This window comes from Nilaparvata lugens, chromosome 2 (genome assembly GCF_014356525.2).
Source record: "Nilaparvata lugens isolate BPH chromosome 2, ASM1435652v1, whole genome shotgun sequence".
NCBI classification, from domain to species: Eukaryota; Metazoa; Arthropoda; class Insecta; order Hemiptera; family Delphacidae; genus Nilaparvata; species Nilaparvata lugens.
In genome coordinates this window covers 24,995,678-25,023,359 of record NC_052505.1, presented here as the reverse complement: position 1 = coordinate 25,023,359, position 27,682 = coordinate 24,995,678, and the positions used below count along the sequence as shown (strand labels likewise).

The window sequence follows — 27,682 nt, the reverse complement described above, 5'->3', positions numbered from 1 at the left end:
TCAATAGAGCAAGTAATACACTATAATATTAGCCTAATATTGCAAAACTTACTTTGCACTTTATGATGATGCAGATTTTGTAATTTTGACAACTCGAGTTGGTGATCCTCAATCCTTCATTCGTGACAGAGTCACGGGATATAATACGTACCGTAGCTTTATGTCAAATAATACGATTTCGTCTGTCTTTTAATAATAATTGAAAAGGTGTGAATATAAAACTGTCCATGGAAAAAATAGTTGGATGAAGTGTTACCTTCCTGATTTTGAAAGAATCTCTTATCTGCTTTTATCGGCATTGTCTGTGTATTTGAAATCTGCCAAATTATGGAAACTCCCATCATAAAACTCACATTCATTACTAAATCATATTGTGTATTACTTCTTATACTAGTACTTATTTGTACTAATATTCTTTATTATTCTTAATATTTCCTATTATTTTATTTTATAGTTTCACTAATTTTTAATTAAAATTTTCTCATGTTACTTATGAAGAACTTTGTGATACTGAATCGTTTTGGTATATATACTGAACCAAAATAGTTTTGGGCTATAATGCTTGTTGTTCTCATACCTGTATGCATTTTTGTAAATAAATAAACAAAAATGGTATTAAATTCCTACCCAGTAGAGCAGACATTCAATGAAAAGCATTGAATGAATTGCATTCATTGGTATCCAAACGTAATTATTGACAATAATTAAACATTTTTTGAGCTATCATGCGAATATCGGAGAATATTTGAATGTACCTGATGTGATAGTTCTTAAAAATAGAGTTTGATTTATAAAGCAGTTTTTCTATCAATGGGTATCATTTGTTAAAATACACTGTGTCATCAGCTGCGAATATCGGAGAATATTTGAATGTACCTAATGTGATAGTTCTTAAAAATAGAGTTCGATTTATAAAGCAGTTTTTCTATCAATGGGTATCATTTGTTAAAATACACTGTGTCATCAGCTAATATTTTGATTTTTGCAAGGGAAACTGAGCAGTTGATTACGTCAAGATGAGAACTGAACATTAGTTACCTAATTAGTTACTAACATCAATTACCTAAGTGAATGACTTGAATAAAATTTTAAATCTAAAAAGTATAAAGAGAGGGTCCATTTAAAACTCAGAATTTGGATTTGAAGCTGGTGAATGCAAGTGAGACACCAAACACCAGAAACGTTAACGAACGAGGCATTGTTAGAGCTCAGTCATTTGCTTTATACAATAATGTATGTACTTCAATTTTCCTATAAACATGTAATAAACGTCCCGTGTAATAAACGATTTATCATCAAATTTAGATATTCCATCACAGACGCTATGAACAAGTTATAAATTTTGAATCCACCGCTACTGGCTGCAGTACGTCATACCAACATAGCAAAACTTGTAAAGCACTCGCCTTGCTAATGTTGGCATTGCTGATCAGTCAAGTGAATATCTTGTTTGTTATCAGTTTATGATTGTTATTTCAGGAATATTAACAATTGACTGCTCTTATTTCGTGGGATTAAAATTAAAAACGTATTTTAATGATAATAAAAGATCTTATTCCTGTTTGAAAAATAATCGTCGATTTGTGATAAGTTTTAGGCGAGTAGATGTATTGATTACACACGACTCGCGTAGTTGCTGAGCGAAGAGCGAGTGGATGGATTTTCCAGTAGTGGAGTAAATATTGTAGTTATCGGTATGGCTGCTCCTGCAGCCTGTACAAGATTTAGTGATAATTACGATCTAAAAGAGGAATTAGGAAAGTGAGTACATTCTAAAAATACCATTTTTCATGTTGAGTAATGTTTGATTGAGTAATTTAAGATCATTGACCTGTAGCACGCCTGGCTGGCCAGGTTAGCTAGCAGACGACACTAGCGTAGCAGGGCTGGCCTGCCTGGGATTTTGCGGCTACCTTCATTGGCAGCTAAACAAAATTGATCAACTCACTTGACATTATTGATATACTTCTAATTATTATACAATAAAAACTATCCCAATTCCTTATTTGTGTGTCCTGCTACCTTCAACTGTGTTTCAATTTATCGAGGCCTAAAATGGCAATTAACTTGGGTTACCGTAGCCCTCTGATATTATTACCTCAATATTATTATATCAAACCCTTAGCCTGCATCTATACACTTATAAATTTTTATCACTATCAAAAGAATAATCAACGTATTCCTTTGTGAGCTATTTTGAATGCTTAACAATTCACCTAAAATAATTGGCCAGGCCACAACTATTTTGATGATGCTCTACGGTGATATTCTTTATTTAGTAATTGGAATGTCTGACAATAGTATTTTACATTTGATCATGTCATTCTATTCAATCACAAATTAAAATAGTTGCTTTGATTGTGTTTATATGAGGACGTTGCGCGTTTTATTGATTGAGACACATTGAACAACAAGCGTCCTTTTTGGTTTAAAAGTATTTTTATCCTAAATATTGTTATAAAAATATAGTACTCTCCAATTTTTTGTATTATTTTCAAAATAATATCTCATGGGTGATCCGAATTTAAATGAATTTTAGATTCATAAAAAATTGTCACATTCTAGCCTATCAACTTAACTTGATACAAAATGATTATCTTTCTGGAAGATCTACACGTTCCTACCGGAGATATTGTAACCTACTCCTTCAACTGATAAAAAAAACTTGAACTCTATTTATATATAAAAAAGGAAAAATTAGAGTTTAAATTTTATATATTATATCCGAAATTTTCTTCTCTGGAACTAATTTGTTGTACTCTACACAGCTTTCTCTCATCATTTAAGCATAGTGTAATTACAAATAAATATATTTAAATTATTAGAATTGATACAACTTAGAAATATTTAAAACAAATACTCTAATTCGGTAATTATTTATCGAATAAATTATTGAACCAAATTTTCAAATAATCTTAATTGATAGCCGATTAAAAAATTGTAAAGCAGCCTTGCTCAACTTATGTGATGTTGGGTGAGGTTGGCTTACAGCTTAGCACATTATAACTTGTTGAGCTTTTGCGTGAAGTTCATTTTACATTTGAATAATTCATTTTCCATTTTGGCTTGACATCCCTATTTCTACCTACCGGGCTGCACCAATGAAAAGATCAAACAGTATGCATTCTACGTCCACGCATGCGCGAAGGAGAAATGTGAGTTGGTAGCCTTTTGCTTGGGGTGTTTCCTTGGGGTGCTCATTGCACATTAATGTGGAAAAAAGTGTGTTCATTTTTTTAGTTCAAATTAATTATAAATTTTCCGTTTTATTAAGTTAGTATTAATTAGATGTTAAAAAATTAAAATTATTCAAGCCTCCATCATGTTTGTGGTGGGGAGCTGCCCAAATGCCAAATTCATGGTGGAAGGGTAGGAAGTATGTAGGTAGTTATTAAGGAGCTATTCCTTCTAGTAATTGATCTGAAATCTAAATTGATAAGTTAAAATGATATTTTAACTTGGTATCATGATATTAATGAGTTATAATTAGTGACCCCTAGACCCCCCCCCTTATATACGCCCCTGGTTATAATATAATAATTCTCAGCAAGGTAAATAGCTCTCTAATACAAATTATTTACAGATTAGAGTCATCTGCATTCTTCCCATCTTTTATTTTATTTTTTTGAGAAGTAAGATTTTTTGTTGAAGCTAGGCTATAATGTTATGAATCATTTCCTATCAATTCTTAGCGCATTCCAATCCATGCTACTCTAAAAAATCTTGACACTATCATGAGCTCCAAATCCTAATGGGAAACCACAATGCCAAAAAACATTTGTCTTGCCAAAGACAGATCTGGTATTTTGTAGATATGGGGATGAGTTTATGAGTAGCCTATATAGTGTGTTTCACGTTATATTGGCAGTATTTGATTAACATTGGTGTTGCCATCCTTGTCTATCATTCGACAAAGCAGTTAGTGCTATCCTTTTCTAGCTCCGCAACGTTGCCAGATCGTCTCTTAACAATATAGAAATATAATCATTTTATTATAAATTATTTAACCTATTTCGGACTATGTGTGTAACCTTATATAAATTTATGAGAGGAATAGCACAAGGCTACCTTATGTTTTCTCTCCCTATCATTTTGATGATGTACTTATTGTATGAATGAATAACGAATAAATAAATATAAATCAAGTAACAAAATATTTATTCTCAGTTATGAAAATTTAATCATTGAAAAATATATTTTCTTGATGGATAAAATTTTATTGATTATTTTAAACAAGAATGAACAGTAACTGTTGATATTACATCAGATATACCGGTATCAACTATCCATTATAAAAGGCAGAGAATCGGCAACGCTGTTCTTATATCTTTATTTATTGTTATTATAACTTGGATCTCATCAGAGAGTATTGGTACTAGATTTATTACACGTAGGTACACGTAGATTTATTGAATTTTTTATATAAACATAGGATTTAAAAACAGATTAGGTCAAAAATTGTCAGGACTAATTATACAGTAGTATTTTCAGAACATAAAAATAACTCTCTTAATAAATGAAAAAAATATTCAAACGACTTAACAAGTTTTGTTATTCTCATTATCTCTCTTGAAAGTAGATGACATTCATATTGTAGTTGAATATTGTTAAATTTGGAATTTCATGTCATGCAGATCCTCTCCTATAATAATTATCATGTTTAGCTAATGTCTACATAATAATGAACAATATCCTATCAAGTCAAGGTTACATCAATACACCAACATTACGTAGGTAGGTTATTAGTGTACATACAACTCTGTGTTTTTATGTACTTATCAGTGATGCAAAATCACTTTTTCTCCATTTTCAAGTATTTTTGGATTTTGATTACAAGATCTCTGACTATTTTTCATTTTATCTAGATACTGTATCAGAATTCTTGAGAGATTTTTCCATCCCAATCGTTTTATTTATTATTATTGATTGTACAAGAATTAAAAAACTACACAGTTGTATTTTTGTCACATTCACATTTATTAGATTTGTAGGCCTACACCGGACTGCAATTCTGTGTTGGAAACAACACATCTTCGGCTACAGATGTGTTGTTTCCAATTCGAAACTGCAGTCCTTGTATAGGCCTACAAATCTAATAATGTGGATGTGACAAAAATACAACTGTGTTTTTTCAATTAAGGAGAAATTCCAGAATATCAATTCTTACTTAACAAATTTTCTAAAAATACACTTTACAATACTGAGATACAGGCTTCCTTAGTAGTTCAGCCACATCCAGACGCGTTTCAAGGCACATCGGAGAACATTACATGGAGAACTCGAATAAGTATCAATGAACATCCAAGTTGTAAAAGCATAATTTAGATTTAAGAGCAACTGTACTGTTGTTAAAGTGGAATTCGATACTCATTAGATCAATAGATTGACCAATAGTATGTCCCAGTTAGGATGACAACTTTGGAAGAGAAATGGTTAATATGTAGAATCTAGAGGGAGGAAATCCATTTCCAACAATGGCGTATTTGTAGATAGGATAGCTTATATTGATTATCGTGATTGGAACCTTAAAAAAGCCAAGTAGAGTTTTACAGGGTGGAGCTTAAAGAGATGGGTACAGCCGTGAGCAGAATGGTCTGCATATTTTATAAGGACGCGCAAAGCTTAAGTGCAGTTCTACATAGTCCTGCAATGGACCAAGTATTCATGAGACGACGAACAAAACGTTATTTTCTTGTGAGAATGCCACTTATGAGGAGAAGCAATGCAGTTGTAGTGAAATTCACTTAGATATGTCAGCATTTAACACCCCTCCGTTTATCCAATTTGCTTCAAAGCGCTGCGCTGTGTTGGTTTATGATAATTTTTGGATGGGATGACAATCTAGGTCGAGAATGTTTTTGTTTTCTTAGTTTTGATTGAAAGCCAATCAGTTGATGGGTTGCATCAAGTAAGTTCAATTTTACCCCGGGATCAGCTCCGGTATAAGTAGGAAGGATAGAATAGAATAGAATGACTGCCTTTATTTTTGACCTAGGAGGGCGAAGTTAGGGCGCAGTCGACCCTCTCTTACACTTAACCCTCAAAGAAGCCCTTCCTTTTTACTAGTGCAAATTAATCAAGCCAATCTTCTGAGTAGATTTTTGCCCACACCGTTTTCTATCAGAAATCCCAGTGTCGCTCTGAGCCGGCTAGACTCAGTCGGCGTCTGGGGTGGGCCGCAATAGGGGACCAACACAGTTGGTGAATACAAGATAGTTCCTCTCAGCATTAGAAGGATGGAGGATAGATATGCATCGATATGGAAATCATTACTTGGTTTAGTCAATCAAGAGTGTAGAGTATAATGTAATGTTCGGGACTTGATGAGAGGGTTAAGCCATTTTTGATCAAGTATGAAAATACTTCAGTTGATTGAACATTAATCAAATATTGGATAATTAAGATGGATATGATGGTAGATTGAATAGGTAAAATGTAATTCAAATATTGTTATTTGTTTTCAAAGTATCAACATCATAATTAAATATGGAAAAAGACGCAGCGATTGTCAAAAGTCATAATTCAACAAAACATGGATTAATTTATGAACGATTCTGAATAAGGTTTTTTTCACTTATGGTGAATTATGATGATTTATTTAATGTATTGATTATACATTTTGTGAAATTATTAAAATTGTATGTAAATATTTTGTTTTTTTGCAATAAATAAATATGAATTAGAAAATAAAATCTCTTTGGTAGCCTAGTAACCAATGACAGGGATGAATCTATTATGAGATTACTGTGAGCATTGGGGAAGCGTTTGTTTTTATTTACAAGAAATGCTGACAGAAATTATCCTTCTCCTTCCCTCTTTCTCCTCCTCCTCCTCCTCCTCCTTCTCAAACTTCCTCATCATCTTCACTCTTATTCAATCTCAATATAGTATCATGATAAAATGTTCTTATTAACAATATATATTATATTCTTATTGCTTGCTGTGTTGTAGATCCATTCTTCATCACTTGAAATTTAAACTTTATAAGCATAATTTTGAAGTGGAAACACTTACATTTCAGCAGTGACCTCTTGTAGGTCATCTTGGTTGATAGAATGAAGATGACCAACAACAAGTTCAAAATGATGTCGTTACTGCTAAAATGTGAGTGTTTCCAGTTCAAAAGTGTTTTTATACAAAGATTTTTATTGGTTTATTGGTTTCCAAAGACGAGAAAGCTCTTCATAATCTTTTATAAATATACTGTCCATTATAGCGCACTTTCTTGAGTACTATTTGATGCTCTCCCGGGCTATTTGGGTTTGTCAACAACGTGTCGAATGTGTCTTCAACCTGTTATAAAAGTGAATTTTGATACTGCATTACATTATTGTCCGACAGCTCAAGTTAGAATTAAAACTTAACAAATCATTCAAATAACCTTCTCAACTAATAGTAGCCAACATCATCTGAATAATATAAGAAAATGAGAAACATTTTCATTAGACGGGTAGCAGTCAGCCACTTCCAACATGCTTCCTTGAAGTTGCCAATGAATTTCAATCATACCAGTTGAATAAATTAAGTGAATAGGTGCTCTGAAAATGTTTATTGGATCGCACATCTTGAGTTGTCGAAAGTTTTATAATTAATAAGCCGCTTCAATCATGTTGATGATGTTGATTTTGGAAAAGGGTCGACGTGTTTCTTCCAAGTGAGGTGTAAATTTCGTTGAATATTCATTTTAGTTTGAAGTTTGCCGCCCTGTGAAAGACCTGCATTGAAAGCTGCTGTTACTTCTACAGTCAGACTCACTTTCAACTGGCAGCATACAACCAATGCTGACAGAAGTGAATTGCGCTATATGACCGAAGCTGTTGAAAACTTTGCTTTTGAATTATTAATATTCAGGACTCTGCTTTCATTCAATTCGTCCTTCACAATATTGCAAGTGAACCCTGAAACTTTTCAACTTGAAATCTCTCTCCGGCAGACATTTATCACGTTCTAATATTGGTCTTTCTTGAGTCGTTGATCGTGAACTTTGTACGGATAATATCCAGGCTGGATATTAAACCAATCAAGCTTTCAACGTTTCGATTGAAAATATTCGTTAAAATTATATTCTTCTGATGACTTTTCCATTCAAAATTTGTAAAGAGTGTGAAAAATAGACTGGAGCTGATTGTATGGATACATTTTTCTCCTGTTTCTCCTTTTTATTGCCCTTCTTTCTATTCTATCCTTTTTATTCTTATTATTTGTTCCTTCTAATTCTTCATTCTTTCCTTATTTTTCCTCCTTTTCTTTTCCTTCTTCTTCCTTTAAAATGATCTATTCATCTGATCATCCCATTCTATAGTTATCATAATACGCATGCACAAAAATCTAGGTTGTTCAAGAATGACATTGTATTTTTTGAGTGATGAATGTTTAGATGAAAATGAAATAACCCAAATTAAGATGGGTTTACACCAAAGTTATTAACAAATTTTAATCCTTATAGATTCTATTAGATTGAACGGAACTTTACAAACACATATGTATAATTAGTAATGTCAATCTAACAGAATAGGATTAAGCTATTAACATTCTGTTAATAACTTTGGTGTAAACACAACTTTACATTCTATTGCCAAAATAATTTGTTTCTGCCGTTGTTACTAACGTTAGGTTTTCGAAAACTATTGATAATAATTTAGGAAAATCAGAGAAGTAGCTTTTTAATAATAATAGTTTTGTGTATCAACATTTCCTTATGATAGACTGTTTCCTCATTCAATTTTTTCACTCTCCTGTTGAGTTGTGTGGTATGTAATTAGCTGGTCTACTCTTAGCCGAAGATATTTCATTAAAATATGATATTGTAATACGAATTGCAGTAAATTACAACAAATTAAAAATCAAAGTTTAGAATTAAGGTTTGTAATACTATCAGAACCAGCATACTAATACTATGTTTTGTGCTGTGAGCAGTGTGTTCAGAATGTATACATTCTATACTCCCTGGCTGTGAGTACAGACTAGAGTGAGATGCACTTCCAGCATTTCTGATTACACTGTAACAACAACGTTTCCCATTTAACCGAAGCTGACAGTTAGAAGTAAATATCAATTATCACATAGTATTGTAATAACAAATTACTATATTATAAGCAAAACAGTACATACTACTGAAGAGTAATGTGTAGAATTTTCATTCGTGTAGCTGATATAGTAGATAGGGAAACGTTGCTTCTTCTGCGACTATTATCGACTGTAATATAATGAAGCCATTTCATTTTTTCGTTAGTTGCGTGATGTTAGAAGCGAAATCGTTATTTTATGGTGGGATGCGACCTGGCCAGCTAACGTTGTGACATTTCAGTTTTGTCGAAGTTCATGGCTCTTTGTAACGACAATGTGCCTCAGAATTGTTGTAACATTAAAACACAATGTTTGTTCATGTTGTAACACTGTTGGATACATGGATCGTCCCAATTTGATGTCAGGATACTTCTCATTTATTGGTTATACTGAAATTGGTCATCATAGTTTATTTGAGTTGATAATTATTAGGTCTTATATTATTATTGAATTATTATATCTATATATATTATAGGTATATATTCTGAAGATGATCTTTCTAAATTAATGTCAGGACAATTCTTTCCTATATAGTTCTACTTTGCCAAACTTAGTTCTATAGTTAGTTATAGGCCTGCATAATAACTATTCTTGAAGAAGACCTTTCTAAATAATGTCAAGTGACTAGTAAAACTGAATAGGCGGTTGAAACTACTCAGTCGACTTTCAGGATTTAGGTGGAATCATGCATGATACATGAAGTTTAGTGAGCGTACTAAATATTTTCCAAACAAACTGAATAAACCACAAACATTTGCGAGTAATAATTGTACAAACACTTTGGATACTAAATAAACAGCTCCATGTTATTATGTTTAATGTTGTTTCAACTGCATCATGTTTTCATAACAATAGCCTAATTAAATAAACATTCTACCTGAAAGATAGACCATAGTACAGAAATGTTTTTCTTTTAAGCTGAAACAAATTGAATTATTCATTATTTCCGCTAGTTTCCCTGTTTATTGAGATATTCCAAAAATTAAATAATAAATAACGTGAAATTCTAACCGTATCTTGGACTTTGTCACCTATAAATTTGGAAGAAAAATAGCACAAGGACTACCTTATTATTTTATCTACCAATGTTATTACATTAGTGTCATTTTCATTGCAAATAAATAAATAAGCTTGAAATATTTCAAAAATAAAATTAAAAATTAATTAATAAATAACGTGAAATTCTAACCTTATCTTGGACTTTGTCACCTATAAATTTGGAAGAAAAATAGCACAAGGACTACCTTCTTATTTTATCTACCAATGTTATTACATTAGTGTCATTTGCATTGTAAATAAATAAATAAACTTGAAATGTAATTTTTTCAATTTTAATTGGATATTTGTCATATTTGTATTCATTGATATTCCTGTTCATTCATATTCATATTCAATTTCTATTCACGAGCACTGTACGTTGACTAAGCCAATATAGCTAATAAAGTAGAACAGCTAAAGCTAATGTAGCTAACAAAGTAATGAAGCTATAGTGAGATTCCCTTCAAACATTCAGCATCCCGTCTAAATAGCATCAATGCTTCCAGCCCATTCAACCAATGCTGACGGTTTCAAGTGAATAATATACTATATCTGAGAGAGCAGCTATCTTTTTCTGGTCACGTATTGTGGGGTTGTGCGTTTTGCGTTGTGCAGTTGCAGGCTGCTGCTGCTCATGTCCTTTGCCTTTGCCTTTTGAGACTTGTTCAGCTACTCGGCTGTAATTTGCTCAATTCTCTCTCTTGAATATCAATTCGGCTCCCACATTGTGATTGGACGATGATGACAATTGCCTCGGCTCAGCTACCAGACTATTTTGAATTTGTCCTGAACTTATCGGTTCTATTGATGCTGCTGGAGGGGATATTTCTATTTAAAAATGAAAAAATATGACACTTGTTTATTGTGACTAATATTACTTTATTATTTATTATTATTTAAAATAAATAATTATTTCCATCTGTATTATTATTTTTTAAATTAAATTATTACTTCAATTATTTAGTTAATTATTGTTAATCAATATAAAGATCGATTCAGTTTATAGATAGGAATTATTGTAATCTGAATCTGATCAACTCGAAATCCAAACAGAAATCAATTGCTGCCGATTACAGTATTGAAAGTATTTTATTGCTAATAAAGCAATCAAATTAGCCATTATTTAAAATAAGTTGACAAGCTGTATGTTGAAAAAAAAGAAAATTATACAACATTAAAACTATATGTAAAGCTGATATCTCTATCCTTCTCCACCTCAGCACTGTTGGCAAATCGTTTGTAGCCTATGAAGTAACATAATTAACTACCAAAATATGTCATCTCAATTATGAAAATCTGTTATTAAATCAAGAAAATCGAGGTTATTAAAAGGAATTTTGAGGTTGAGAGGTAGAGAGTCCTAGCTTCGCCTAAAGGTAGGCGCACACAGATCGTCATCGGACGGACGGCACGCATCGGACGGATCGGACGATTAGATTTGATGCATTGTTTTCAATAATTGGAGTGCGCTTACCTATTCGCATCGTATAGTCCACGCATCCGCACGCATCGTGCGTATAGGTATGCGCACTCCAATTGAAAACAATGCATCAAATCTAATCATCCGATTCGTCCGATCCGTCCAATGCGTGTCGTCCGTCCAATGACAATCTTTGTGCGCCTACCTGAATAAAGATTTTTTTCATTCCATTTCCAAAAAAAATCCCTTGGCAAATATAATATATTTTAATTTTAATTTATTTAATTTAATTCAACTTTACTTTATTTAATTTTAATTCAATTATTGATCATTATTAACAAGAACCAACAATTAATTTCATATCAGATATTTTATTTTTTGCTGAGGGTGATGCCCACATGAGCTCTAGGTTTGTGCGTGGGTAATGAGGCGGATGATAATGAGAGATGAAACGACCTACAGTTTTAGATGGGTTCCTAACCACCGGGAAGTGATTTTACAACTCATGAATCATATTCAGAGGAGTTGACTCAAGCGGTCACCCTTCTAACGGGAATACCAGGCGCATGATTCTTAACTTATCTACGTGATAGCTTATCAGTGAGTGAAACCGCTCCCTAAACTCATATACCGTGATGATTTGAATAACATTATAGAAGGCTGTGGATAAAGAAACCTGGCAACTTTGCCGTTCTATCATTTTTACTGATTTAATAACGTGAATATTACTATAGTTGTATAGATATATATGAAGGTTTAATATATAAATATACATTTTTTACAACTATCTATAGTTGTATATCTCATGAACTAGTTCACTCTTGATAAAGTAGGGCCGATAATGTAGGATAGTATATCAGGATAGGACAGGATATTGGGTTTATGAACTAGTTCGCTCTCGATAAAGCAGGGCTGATAGTGTAGGACAGTATATCAGGATATTAGGATAGACAGGATGGTGTATCAATATATGTGCTCAGATCGGCCTGGTAATGGAAATTTATGTGTGTTGACCGACATTCAAGAGTGGTAATTACTAGAGTTTGAGATCAATGAGACAGCGATGGCAATTGGAGCATTGAATAAGTGACTGGCGATTGAATGAGTTTCATTGCTGCCACAATCGGCTTCTCGGCTCAGGTCAAAGTCAATAGAGAAGATTTGCTCCGATTCTTATAGACTGCCAGACTGCTCACTGCCCGGACGGATACGACAATAGGACAAACTTTGTAGGATGGGGGAAGAGAAAAGAGGATGAGAGAGAAGAAGGGTAGGTGGGAGAAGAAGGAGGAGTGGAAAGAAAAATGTTGAAGAAGGAGAAAGTAGAAGAGGTAGAGAAGAGGAGTAATTTAGTAGTGAATGATCATGAGAAAGAGAAGATGAAGAAGTATGAAAAGTATAACTAAAATAAGAAATGTAGTAAGAAGATGAAGAAGAAGAAGAAGAAGAAAAGGATGAAAACATGAGAAGAAGAAGAGAAAGTGAAACTAGAATAAAAAGTTGAGTAAGAAGATGAAGAATTAGGAGATAAGAGAAAGTAAAGGAGGAAGAAGAAATTGTTGGAAGGATGGAAAGAAGAAAAAGAAAGAATAAATAAGAAGTAGAATTATAAGAATGGAAGAGAATTCTAATAAAACATATGAAACAGGCAAGATATAAAGAAGGATAAAGGAAAGATAGGAGTACGGTGAGGTTCAAAACAAAGTAACAAAAACAATACAGAGAATGAATATTAAGTGTAAGATGAGGTATAATTTATGAGGTAAAGAGGAGCACAAAAGTAGAGAAACAGAATAGATTATGAGTAGAAAAGAAAAATGAGTAATAATTAAGAAATAAGGGATTCTAGAGTAGAAATAAAGAAGGATAAGAAAATAGGTAAGATTACAAAGAGAATGACGATAATGATGAATTTAAAGAAAACAAATTGAAGGAAGGCATAACCTACTATTTTCATGAATCTCAATCACCAGAAAATTCCGAAAAAATAGAATAGGGAAACAATAAAAAAGAAGAGAAAGAAGTAGGATGCTGAAGAAGGCTCGAAGATAGTCAGGAGAAAAAAGAAAGTAAGAGGAATAAATAAAAGAAAGAAGATTACGAAGTTGAAAGGGAGGATGATATTCAGCAAAAGAAAAATAAGAATAAGTGAAGAAAGAAGAGGAAGCAGTTTTCTACTGTCTACTGATCTCCATCGCATCAACTGAACTCTATTGATCTCCCTCAGTGAAAACTTATAAATGAATCTCTCTCAAGTGCTGCGCAAACAAAGTTAATAATTCGTCTCGCAATAAAAGAATAGGATACTGAGAAGAATGCTGAGGAGCAAGACAAAAGAAGACGAAGAAGAAGAAGAAGAAGAAGAAGACAAAAGAAGACAAAGAAGAAGAAGAAGGGAGTGCATCATTTAGAACCATTCTTAAAACTGAACTATATCTTAGGTTCCAACTTATTCAAGAATAGCCAGCCTTCACCAACAATTTGTTTGTTGTGAATAAATTTATTCTAGATGAAATTGAGTTTAAATAAATGAGTTTGGCCAAGTTGTACAAAACCTTGTTAAATTTTAATCATGATTAAATGCCACGACCCACGAGAACCAATCAACGAATGCTTTTCCTTAAATAAGTCTTTTGATACTCGTGGCATTTAATCTTGATTAAAATTTAACACGTTTTTTTGTAAACGGGGCCTTGTAACTGAGTCTATTCTGAAATGTGAAATGTATAGACGCCTTTTAAATATTTTGAAACTCTTGAAGCCGAACTTATCTCGGATTCTTATTCAAAATTACTTACTCAGCAGTTTGTTGTGAATATTAGTTTTCTTGTTAAAATACAGCATGAAACTTCTGTAATTTATTCTAGGGTCGGTCTGTTGGTAGATGAATAGGAGAGTCATATCTTGTGTATTAAGACAGCTTTAACCCTTGAAACTCTTGTATTTCAATCTTGAAACCAAACTGTACTAGTTTGCAACTTATAGACTACATAATAAAGTAGATAAGACTAGATGAAATACAACATGAAACTTCTGTCCTGTAACTCATTCCAGTATCAGAGTTGGTAGCTAAATAAGGGGAAGTCCTTTGTGTAGTCTGTTGTGTATTAAGTTGGGAATAGAAGCAATCCTCTTTAGCGGTGTACAGAGTTTGGTGTATTTCGTTTGAGTGAAGGGAGGGAGGAGAGTGAGGTGTTTTGTACAGGGATTTGCTTGCAGGCAGACGAGAGAAAAGAATGAAAAAAATCTAATACCCTGAGTCTTGAGCGGATAAGAAAAACTGGAGCTCATCTTCTTCCTTCAGCGACCTTCTTAAATTTCTCCCTTTATGTCATTCTCTTGCCATCGCTCATACTTTTTACATTCTCTTCTGCTACTCTTGTTATTTTATTGTTTTCCTCTTCCTTCACCAAATTCTACACTTCCACAACTTATCCTATCTCATTCCCCTTTCCTTATTATTCTTCCACTACTTTGTCTCTCGGTTCCTTTTTTTGGTGTATACCGATTTTCTTCTCTATTTTCATAATTTTCAGATTTTCATTCTCCTTCTTCTTCACTCTCATTTTCTATTCTCTTAATATTTTTTCCTCCTCCTTTTCTCTTTATATATACTTCACATTTTTCACTTCACTCAAATTATCTCTTTTCCTTTTTCGTTATTACATCGTCTTCCTTTTATCCTTTCTCAACCCATTTTCATCAATTCTCATCCTCTCTCCTCTTCATCCCCTTCTCCAACCTCTATTTCAATTTGAATCTCCTCTTTTTCCTCCAAGTTCCGCTTGTGGAAATTTGCGCTCAGTCACTGAAACTCAGTCCTTTCTGCGTTGTCGTCTTGATCTCATTTTGTTCGTTTTGCTTTGAGCAAATCTTCTCAGGCCAGCTCGGTTTCATCTGTTCAAATTAAGGGACCAATCCAAGAAACCGTAGTCAGCCATTACTTTGTCAACTTGGTTGAAACTTAGTTCAGTACTTGGTTTTGTTTTATTGAATTGAGTCATTAGTGAAAATGTCATATTGAATGATATTAGGGTCAGAAAAGGAACTTGCGTTTCTAGAGTTTCAAACGATAACTTGGAAATGCGCTTTATAGAAAAGTATCACATAACCCGTTATCACGTTATATGAAATGTCCTTGATTCATCAATTTTATTTCGTATTATCGTATTTTATCCAATTAGTCCAGTCACTATACATACGAGTGTATGTGCGTCTGTGTACACGATATCTCATCTCGCAGTTAACGGAATGACTTGAAATTTGGAACTTAAGGTTCTTACACTATAAGGATCCGACACGAACATTTTCGATAAAACGCTATATTCTCGATAAAGTATACCTGTCGAAAATCTGGGTCATAAATTAGATGTTCATCATTAAATTTGGATTTTTTCGCTGATTTCAGAAATGATTGAATTTGATGTTACTAGAATAAATTGATGTTGCTTTCGTATTAGAACAGCTTATAAAATGGGACTTCTTCAGCTACTCCAAGTTTCATTATTCATTTGAGTGGGTGATGAATAGTGGCTTCTGGAACATTATCTATTAGACTATTGCCCAAGTTAGTAAATTAGAAAATAACATTTGAATGATTTCACCAGTCAACTTCACAAAAACATTTAAATTCATTTTAAAATCAGTTTATCAAATCAAATGGTTCTTTATTTTGACATCAATAGGCTACAATAATTTGAACAAAACAATTTTTCAATTATGAACAGTAAATAGCTATTACAGCATCGCATAATTTTTTACATTGTGATATAAATAATAAACATTATCCAAAATTGTATACTAATCTAACAAGATGTCAAAAAAAGGAATACTACTTGCTTAATTATTAAAATTGTTTGCAAGTAGGAGTAACTTAGGCCTACATGTAAAAAAAGGTTTTTCAATTGCTGCATTCATGCACAGATTCACACACCACTCAAGCATTAGAATAATATTTCATGTGTTACTAAAATTAAAGTTAACCAATGACAGTGAACAAACTCTCAATATTTTCAGAAGGAGAAGAAAAGGAGCCACTTGAAAATGTGTTTTTTAAATGAATGAATACTGTTAACACTTTTTATGTAATCAGGCACATTATAGAACAGTTTAGGACTAAGAAAGTCAAAAGATTTTTGAAAAAAGTTGTTGTAAGCTTTAGGAGGCCTTAGAAGATTATTTGTTGCACTTCTTGTGCTATATAAGTGATTACCCTCGTACAATTGCCTTCCACGATCTCCTGATTGGATAAAGAATGAAGATAAAACTTTAAAAACATAAATGTAGCGCAATGGTAAAAAATTAAACATTTGGAAAATTGGGAATGAGTGCTCGGTTCTCCTCACACCTTTCATGACACGTAAGATGGATTTTTGGATGGTGATTTACGGCTTTAAGTGGGTTTTATATGTTTGTTGGCCAATGAAGTTGACTCACTCCTGCAACCTTCTCGAGGAAAAAATAGAATAGTTCAATATTTAAACTATGATTTAATAGTTTAAATCATAGTTTGTATAAAATAAGATGTCACCCTGTGTTACCCCTACTATTGAGTTGACTGTGTTTCTATGAAGGTCATCACAAATTATAGAAGCTACACCACTGTTTGCCACTAGAATAGGCGCACTTATACTATTTGTTATTTTTTATTAATAGATGAAATGTTTTCAATAATAAATTATTTATGCTCTTTCTGTATAATATTTTTATCTCAGTAGCAGAAGTGGTCTATATTGACGTAAGCTTTTCAAATTCCTTCAAGATGTCGGTTATCCCACATTTCTAGGCATGAAGCATAACTCTGTTATATTACTCTCAAAACTTCAATAAGGTAGGCCTACTGTAGGTACTCTTCAAGACATTTAGAAAGTAGTTCATATCAATTTCAATCACAACTCATTATTTCTAGGCATTGAACCGCGAGCTGTAAAATTTTCAATTACATTTCATTTCTTATTACTTGGGCGAGGTAATTTGTTTGTGGCTTCTAGTATGTGAGCGAATTTAGTTAAGGTATTTAATGTTTGTTGTTCACGCGATGTCTATTCGCAGCGTGACACTGCTTCGGCGATATTTTTTCGCTTTAAAACTGTGCTGCAACTTTGAAACTAATGAAAATGGTTTGCCTATCCAATTCCAACTGTCAACGATGTAGTTTCTCTTTTCAACTTCTTATCTTTATTCCTCCTGGTTAAGCTTCTTTTTCCATCCACTGTATTTCTCCTTTTTCTGTTCTCTCTCAACTTGACTCTCCAATTTCAACTAAATGTTCTGTTTTGATTTCTATAGTTTTTCATATTGAATTCTTACTTTCTCACATTTTTTCCTCTCTCATTTTTCCTTTAATCCAATTTATTACTTCTCCTTCTCCTCATGTCTTTTCAACATTTCAATTCTTTGTTCTCCTCACACATATTTCAAATCAACTTTCTTCTGTTTTTTCGTATCGTATTTTGCTCATCCTATTTCTTTCTTTTCTACTTTCTCCTCTTCTAATTTTTCTACATCCTCGTATCATTCTCCATATCATCTTTCTATTCCCTTCAGTCTCCTTATTTTTACCTTCACTTGATTATAACCTCTTTTTTCATGCTCTCTCTTCATCTTTCCATTTTTCTTCTTTCCACCCTTTCGTCCACTTACCATATCTTCTATTCTCTTCTAGTATCCTCAAGCATCTCGCTCCATCTCTTTCTTTCTTTCAAAAATTGACTGATTTTTCTCCGTCTTCGCTTTCCTCTTCTCCCCCTTTTTCTACTACTACTTTTTCTTCCCCCCTTTTCTCTTTTTCTTCTATTCCTATTTCGCTTCTTTAATTCTCATTCTTAATTTTTATCCTTTTTCTCCTAAGTTGCCCATTTTTCTGCTATCTTCATTTTTTTTCTTTGTTCTCACTCAATGTACAGTAATATTTTATACTTATTTTTCTTCTCTATCTTCTTCTATTTCTTCTTCTTCTTCTCTTCGTGATGCCTCTACCACTCCTTCCTTTCCCTTATGTCGAAGAGAACACCCACTGGGGGACCAGGGCACGCTTACTCGTTGTCTCAGCTATTGTTATTATTATTATTACGACGATAGGTCACGCTAACCGGTGACATTATGTGTAATATGCGCAGACCCCCCCTCACCTTCACCACTCTGTAATAAAATATTATACAATAATTCTCCTCCTTCTACTCCTCCTCCTCCTCCTACTCTATCACCTCTTCCTCCTTCACCTCTTTCTCCTCCTTCTTCTCTTCCAACTCTCCCTCTGCATCCTTCTGTCATTCCCCTATCAGGCCTGTAAAGTACGTGAAAGTTTGTTTTTATGATTCAATCCAACGTTGGCTCTGTAAGACACGCAGGTTGAATGTGACTTCCTTTGTAACTTTCTGTGTCAATCTAGTCTAAAGCAAAACTTTCAAGTTTTGGTAGTTTGTTGTGGACTTCGAATGATTTATACTGAAAAAGTGTTGTCACTGAAAAGGATGCAACTGAAAAAGTTATTTCAGTACTGTCATGGTATAAAAGTTGCTAGAAAAGCACTGTATTACGGAGTCCTGCGTGGAATAGTACTGCAAGTAAAGCAATTGTCTAGTTGAAATCATCTTTGTGCTATGTCAATGCTCCAGTTTAATAATTTACTTTCTCAACTACAAAAAAAGTAATTTACTTTCATTCTTGTATGCTCCGGTAAAAAGGAAGAAAATGTCCTTGATATACTCGAGGTGATGTGGTGGTGGGAATCCATAATGAATTTATAATATAATATAATTATTACTATTATTACTGGAACATTATAATATAAATTATAATGTATTTTTAATTTATTAATTTTAAAAAAGGTTACTATAATTCTATTTATAAAAATAAGTAGCATTGAATTCATACATTTTAAGATAATATAAACGAATTTATATTCTGCGAATGAAGACGTATGAATGATAGTTGGGTGACCTGTCAGGGGAAAGGCTTCTATTGGCCGAGACAAGACACGCCGTAGTAGGGAAGCTCCGCCCACGATAGGTGTGTCTTGTCTCGGCTAATGACAGCCTTTTGCCACGTTCAGCCAACTACCAATCTTATGGCTCCATCTAAACTCTGTTGGCTCGAATAGATTCTGCTGCTCCCTGTTTCAGTTTGATATCTACTTATAACACAATAAACTAGTTTTTATAATTTCAATAAACAAGAGTTTGTTACAAGTTAGTCATTTCATTCCGTAAAACGAATAATTTATTGTCTGTAGAGTTTTGATCCCGCTTTCTCCCTAAATAAACCTTTACCCATTAGCGAATATCAATCATGAATAATCGAAAATGATGTATGATAATGAGCTTGATTCACATTGAAGATAGTAAAACAAGGGAAACTATTTGATGCTTCATTAAATCATTGATACTGACAACGTTGAATTTGTATCAAATATGCACTACAATATTGGCATCACAAATACTGTAAAACAGAGTAGATTCTCGGAAATATCATTGGAAGTGTGTGATGACATTTGAGGCTAGTTTTGTTTGAAATGCTTACCACTCTCAAACAAACTCCATCTCTAATTTGGTGAACTGCTAATTGAACTACATCCCGTCAACATGTGAGACGATTTAATTAATACCAGTGAAACAGCTCCCAGATCCGCTAATGCCCAAGTTTCTGTTAATGATGGATCTGGAAATAGTAACTGCATGCTCTAGGTGAATATACTGCGACATGTATTAGTGATTCAACGCACTAGTTGATCAACGGTTTTGGTTATCAACGATTCAACTAGTTTCTCTCCTCAGTAAGAGAGTAAAGATCACTTCATGTGTTACCTAAAGTTAATGAATAAACTTTAGCTATAGCAAGATGATTTGTGATTGTTTGTATTTAAATAGAATAATACAATATTATTAGAATACTTGGGCTCGGTTGCACTAAAGCCGGTTAAATTTTAATCGTGATTAAGTGTACAAGAACCAATCGGTACAAGTGCAACCGGCACTTTGTGACATTAAAAAATTGAATGTGATGAATACTAGCAGAATATTATACTCTGAAGAATATATACAAGATGTACACATCCTTTGTTGAAAGTTGAACGTTGATATTTAAACCTATTTATAATGATGTTGAAATTCTCACTGAAAGAAGTTTTTTCCATTGACGCTAGGAACGTCAACGTCTTTCCGCTAATGTATTTCCAACACTACAACGTAGGTGGAGTTCTGTGTCAATGTTACGTTGGAAAATGCGTTTTATCCGCACCACTCTATACCTATACAAGCAACAAGTATTCTATATACGTTGACTTCTCTGTGGGTCTGATTGTTAGGTGGAGACCTGATAGTGACACATGGAATTGATTTGGCTGCAAACTGTTTGTATGTATAGTATGTACGGTATTTGTTGTAGCATATATATTATTTATATGTATATATGTGTATGTAGCATCCGTAGTTTGCAGTCCAACTACTTTGCAACTCGGTGTTTCTGCGAGAGGGAAGGGGAGGAGGCTGAAGAGGAGGAGCCGGAGTAGGATGAAGAGTTGGAATAGGAGAAAAAGTAGCAGGAGGTAAAAAGAGGAGAGGAATAGGATGAAGAAAAGGAGGAGAAGAATTAGGAAATGGTGTAGGAGTGGGAGAAGGAGTGGAAGTGAAGGAGGAAGAGTAGGAGTAGGAGGACGAACTGGGGGAAGATGAAGAGTTGGAATAGGAGAAGGAGGAGGTAAAAAGAGAAAATGAATGGGATGAAGAGAAGGAGAAGAAGAAGAAAATGGTGTTGGAGAAGCGGGAGGGGGAAGTGGAAGGAACAATAAATTTATGGTGGTTGTGGAGATGAAGTGAAATGTGGATAAGGTGGAGTAGAAGAAGAAGTGGTGGAGGAGAATGGAGAATGGAAGAATAGGAAAAGGAAGAGGAGTAGGTGGAGGAGCAGTTTATGGTGCTTGGGGAGATGAAGGAAAACGTGGGTAAGGTGGAGTAGGAGAAGAAGTGGTGAAGGAGGATGGATAATAGGAATAGGAGAAGTAGGTGATGATGTGGAGTAGTAGGAGTTGGAGGAGGAGGAGCAGTAGGTAAGGATGTGGAGGAAGAATATGAGAAGGAGAATAAAAGGGTGGTTTAGAGCGCTAAAATCATTTACCTTCTTTTGTATAGTATCGCCGCAGAGCGTATAGTAGCTTTCGAAATGACCATTGGACGCTGCAGTCATGCTTTGACCAAACCGTTTGTTAATCTATTTCAAGCTGTTGCTGTATCGCTTCTAATGAACATGGTGTGCAACTGATTCGGAATGTTGGTACAAAGCAATCGGTGAGCGGGAAATTCTGGTGGAAACTGATGAAAAATCGATTGCAGGTGAACATTTTCCTGTGAACCCAGTTTAGAAAAACGTCACAGAAAGCAGAATAAAAATTGAGAAATGAAAAACGTATATTCTTTAAATTGAAATTTATTCTGATGAATTCGGAATGATACTCAAAGTTACATTTTTAATGAATGAAGGATGTATATGCTAGTAAACCTCAGTACTTGATGTTCTTATAGTATTGAACTATCTAGAGAAGGCTCATTGGCTTGTAAAATAATCGTTTCCGATGTTAGCAAAATCACAAATTGAACTACATGAACAGAACCGAAATAGGAAGTCCCCTCCCCACTTCGTCCATTTTTTTCTACAATCTGAAACAAACACAAATTACGTCCACTATAAAAATACTAGGCCTATACTGTAAAGATACGTTTTTTTGAAAAAAAATTAATCTTCTTAGAATGAAATTTCTGGGATAGACTTTCTTCAATAAACATTCTGATATAGATGTTGAATAAAAATGAAGCTGTTGATTAAGATCAATTGATTCATTGATATATTATAGTTCTGGGTCTGCCTGTTTTCCTATCCTATTAATTTCAAATAGGATTTGTCAGAATAAAGTAGGAATGAATAAATATATTATTTAAATACTCATTATACAATCTAGAGTGTAATATTTTCTCTCCGTACATCATTTAGCCTTCTAAAAATCAATTATTGATCAAATAGTCTTCAATCATCTTGTTGATAATTAATTATGAATTAATGATCATTTATCTATTCATCTATTGCATATCATACAATAATTATTTATTTATTGTATATAGTAAACAATACATTAGTCGGGAAAGAAAAACAGGCTATCGCCCAAAACTTCTTCAATTTCCCAATTTTGTCTTGAATTGTCCAAATATTATGTAGGTTATGTCCATTTGAATTTATACGCTAACTCATCAATCTGAATATACAAATCAGAATAAAACAAATAGTTTTAAATTTAGATAGATTAATAATATACAACAAATCACACATCACCTATTTGAAATGACTGGGGGAGGGAAACATGCAGACCCAGAACTATCAATAAATAATCTCAATCAACAGCTTCATTTTTATTCAACAACATCTTTTCATAATACTGTAGTGAAACTATTCAATATGCTGCTAAAATGTTGAATAAGGCCGCTTAGACAATGCAAGCACCTGCTTGATGTTCAAGTTTTATTGCAGACCAACATCACATTTATGCCGGTCATGACTCACGCATGTATCAGCATGCTAGTGTGCATTTTCCATAACATAACTTCTCGTAGTTTGAAAGGTCGTCGGTCCAAAACGGGAATACAGCATTTCTTATATTGTTTCCAGCTATATATTTCCTATATTAAGATCCACTTCTGACTGGCATCATTCGTTGAATGGGAAGTGCTGTTGCTTCATATTAGGAATGCTGACAGTATGAAGTGGATCTGACTATAGTAGAGTGATTTATGCGGCTTGTAGTGGTTTGAAATTGATTTCTGCTATATTGCTCAGATGTAGTGTACAACCTGTATACTACACACTGTATCTTCCTATAAACTGGTTTAGTTTCCAAACTCAGTTCAGTCTTCTACGTGTCTAGTTTCTAGTATCAACTTTATCTTCGTTTTTCTATTCTCTCTTTTTATCGTAGTCCTTTTCATCCTCTCATCGTTTTTATTCTACTTCTTCAGCAATTCATCTCTCTCAACTTTTCATTTTTTTGTATTTTTCTTCCTATTCTAGTCTTCTCAGTCTCTAATTCTTCATCTCTTTCTTCCACGCCCTTCTCTTGTTTCTTCTTCTCCTTATAATCTCGATACTATTTCTTCTCAGCTTTTTCATCTATTTCTAGTCTAAGTTTCTTATTGTTCTCATTCTCTGTTATTCTTCTTCTCTATTCTCCTGTTTACATCTAATTCACTCCTTTTTTCCTTACTGTAACAGTGTTTTATATTTTTTTATGAATAATAACTTCCTTGATACTCACTTCTTTATCTCATTCCGTATTGTTAATTGTTCTCTTGATGCTATCATTTTCTTTATCTTTTTTTTCTCATTTTTCTACTTCTTCTTCCAAGATTCTTCTGATCCTTGATTGTTTTGGTGTTTTTTATGTTATCCTTGATATGTTTCTTCTCCCTATTTCTTCTGCCTCTTCTTAGTCTTCGTCTACTTGTTTCTTCTCCTTCTCTTGCTCTTCTATTCTCCTTCTTGTGTCTTCTTCTCTATCTTCTTGCTTCTTCTACTACCTTTTCTACTCCTTATCTTCCTCCTCTTTTCCTCCTTCCTTACTTGCTCCCTATCATCCTCTTCCTCCTTCTTTATGCAATCTTCCCTCTCTTCCTCATCCTTCTCCTTCTCATTCGTATTCCCCACTTTTCCGTGACAAACAGACAGCAGACAACATTGTCGTCGACAACATCCCAAATCGGTTGTGCATTTTGTGTTCACGCGATTTCTCTACACGTGTTTTTATGCTGTGATGTCTTTATTGAACACCTGCTCTCGTCTGCTACCTTGTGTGTCATCTAATCTTTGAAAAAAAGTACACTCGTTTGACGTTTGTACGTTATATAGAAGAAGATAGTAGACAGAAAGTGTGACACTCTATAGTCAAACTTTTTTCCTATTGCTGCAAAAACCTGTTAGAGTTTAGTTGATACTAGTCTAGATGGAGATACTTGCTGTATTGATTTTGTGATGAATTTTTCAAATAGATCTCATGAGAAGAGAGAAAAATTGTGATTACCTTTTAAAATGAAAGAATTTGCTAAAGGAATAGTTAGCGACCGAGCGATAAAGCTTACTTATCAATAACTGTATATTAGATAAGAGTACCGTTCTGTACTGAATATTTTTCTAGGAAAATTATTCAATAAAATTATAATTATTTTGCGAATAAAGCACAAATTATTTATGAATCGCTCACCGATTTTGAGGTTACACTTGTTTACTATCGATCAGATGTTTTTAAAACAGTTCGAACGCAGCTGACTGATTCAAAGCATTGTCAAATATCATACCGGTTCTCATGCAAGGTAAAATATCATTCCTAAAAATTATAAAACTATCAACAAAGGATCAAGAATTTCAAATAAAAAAATAAAATGTATGTATTATTGTTGAAATTATTTATTATTTAAGAAATTGTATTATGCGTCAGGTCTTATTGTAACTAAATAGGTCATAGCATGAAATTCTATTATTGATAAAATGGCAGAAATTAATTATAATAATCTCAAACCTAATAAAAATTGTACAAGAATATTAATTTATTAATAATTTAATTCAACTGAACCACATGGTAATTAAATCTCTTTGGTAGGTCTAAACCAATCACAGTGCATAGAAATAGCACCAAGACGGTGATCGTTTGAAAGCAACACATGTTAATCTATTATCAGACACCAACCCTGCCTTATCAGTTACACTAGCACATGTACATTGTATGAGAGGAACTATGTCTATAAGATTAAGCAGTTTTAAGAATTACATAAATTAAATTATTATTGTAATTAAAGGAATTGTATTCTACTGCTTGCCACTGACGTCATGTTTACGTCACAAGCGTTCTACCAATGGCAAATTTTTATGCAAATTATTACATTGAGATTCCGAGAAGCAAGGTCTAGCCTAAAAGCTTAGAGAAAAGAGCAGCACTTCCCTTTTGAAATCCTTACCGTGTAGATCTCTTTTATAGTTACCAAAGACCTATTTGTAAAATTTCTTGTTCGATTTTAAATGTTCTATTTGTGAGCCGATATTTTAGGCCAATCTATTTGTTATTTATAAATTTCTGTTTTCATCAATCGATAAATTTAAAAGCTTAAAGTAAATTATCCCTTAATTAATTCGGTGAAGGAGATATTTAAATTAAAATTCCCCACGTGCTGAAACCGAAGCCTGGATTGCCGCCGATCAAACGATTTTTGATCTAAAGAAGAAAACCACGACTACCAAGGAATTTCACGTGAGTTATAAGTCATAAGGGGCCCCAATCTACGCTTCGAAAATATTTCAGTGCAGAAAAACATAAATTTTTCTTCGTTAAATTATTGGCCACGCCGACAAGCGCTTTAGCAATTAAGAGTCTAGAATTTATTCATATTAAATTTATAAGAATTTGTAGTTGATTAACTATCCTCCGCTGCCTGAACCACGACCCCGAACATTTTTAAATATTTTATAATTCATTTTTCACTATTTTTTCAAAACTGTTCAATTTTATCAATTGTAAAATTCTGTTGAATCACGCATGGTATCATGCAGGTACAAGAAAATTTTTAACTATTCTATTAATGCTAAATTATTATCAACCTGTAAATCAAATTCTGAATCTGCACTGTATGATTACATATTTTATTGTAATATATTTCAGTTTTGTTAATTCGCTTTCTGAGTTCGATTATTTCTTAAGCCTGTCAATTATTGTGTCTGATACGTTCTATATCATCAAGAACCGATCGAATACGATCATTGGAATAATTGAATTAAGCTGGATATTGGAACAGGTCTAAGTGGATGTAGCGAGTGGGGTCAGATCGAGATATTTATTCTTTGTCCTTACCTGCTCATATATCAGCTTTTATCTGTTACCTACCTCGACTTAGGAGCGAACACATCAATTGTACAGCAGTGGCAGCCATAGATCATATAAATTCCTACAATAGAGCTTAAAACCCGACAAGACTCTGTTCTCGAAATATATTCTGAACGATATTTGGTTCAAATACCGTATTTTAATCCTTCAGAACTTATTAGAGACGCAGTCCCGTAAATTATCTACATCGGGATTTTTGCTCGACCTGTATGATTTTGTATGCTCATTCTTCACAGTTAATAATTTTAAGATATCCGTCTTCAGTGTTTAGCGATCGCTACACTACTTATAAAAATTTCATCACTATACAATTTGTCATTAGAAGAATCAAGGGTGAGCGAGCGTTTAGGCCTCCCGCGATTCCGACAATTGTATTGAGTCTTGTAGTGAGTCAATCAGTCTGGTGTTCACTCAGCGTCCACGCACGCAATTACAAAATTTATAGCCGCTACACCATTGACTCAGTACAAGATTCACCCTACATGTGTTGTCCTATCCTTGGAGGTGAGAGTGACTCCCCCAGGAAGAGCTCCACATGATTTGGCGCCCAACAGTGATAGGCATTGAAGAGGTGGATAATCGACTGCGAGGATTATTTAGTTGCTCAGTATACTATAGCGCTGACAACGGGAAAATTTTTTGAAAAATTCATGGTTGTGAATTTCTTCAAATTTAATATTAACTGTTCACTGTTATATAAAATAACAAGACGTACCATACCCAATTTTTGAACAGAAAAGAAATTTATCGATTGATGAATTTTTAGAGAAAAAATCGAACTCAGAATTTTATTATTGTGTTATTCGAAAATTGGTCATACTATAAGTCATAGGTATAAGAGATATCATAAGAAAGGTCATATTATTTGAAGAATATTAGGTCTATATTGAAACAATTTATAAATATTTACAGAAAAGAGGATTGAAGTTATTTACATTTTTAAAAGTTTTTAAAACATAAAGAGGGAAGTAAAATTAAATCACGGATATATTGTGGAATTCAAGCAGAGCATCACTGCTTTTATATAAAATTTTGCAAAGAACACTAGCCTATATATTGAATTGCGGCAAGAAATTATAAGAATAAAATATTTATAATAATAGTAATAATAAATTATAAGAGGCGTACCTGTATTACCGCATAAGTGTTCACTGTGTATCCTGTGTGTTCGTGTCATTTTTATGTTAACGATATTGCTAACTTGACTCATTTTATCACTGAACACATTGCTAAACCACTTTTTCTGTATT

General features: G+C 33.3%; 1 protein-coding gene across 30 annotated transcripts in view; it reads left to right on the top strand.

The window, feature by feature from the left end:
- The first annotated feature begins 1,453 nt into the window (after window positions 1–1,453).
- LOC111048716 (calcium/calmodulin-dependent protein kinase type II alpha chain) overlaps window positions 1,454–27,682 on the top strand; it is a 249,474-nt gene continuing 223,245 nt past the window's right edge. For 8 of the 30 annotated variants that reach the window (XM_039420867.1, XM_022334661.2, XM_039420866.1 and 5 more), the window contains exon 1: window positions 1,470–1,761. In XM_039420867.1, the coding sequence (XP_039276801.1) occupies window positions 1,697–1,761 (65 nt within the window). In that variant the 5' untranslated portion in view covers window positions 1,470–1,696. Of the gene's footprint in view, window positions 1,762–27,682 lie in introns of all 30 variants that reach the window. The other 22 variants (XM_039420873.1, XM_039420872.1, XM_039420874.1 and 19 more) reach the window with 9 other exon arrangements.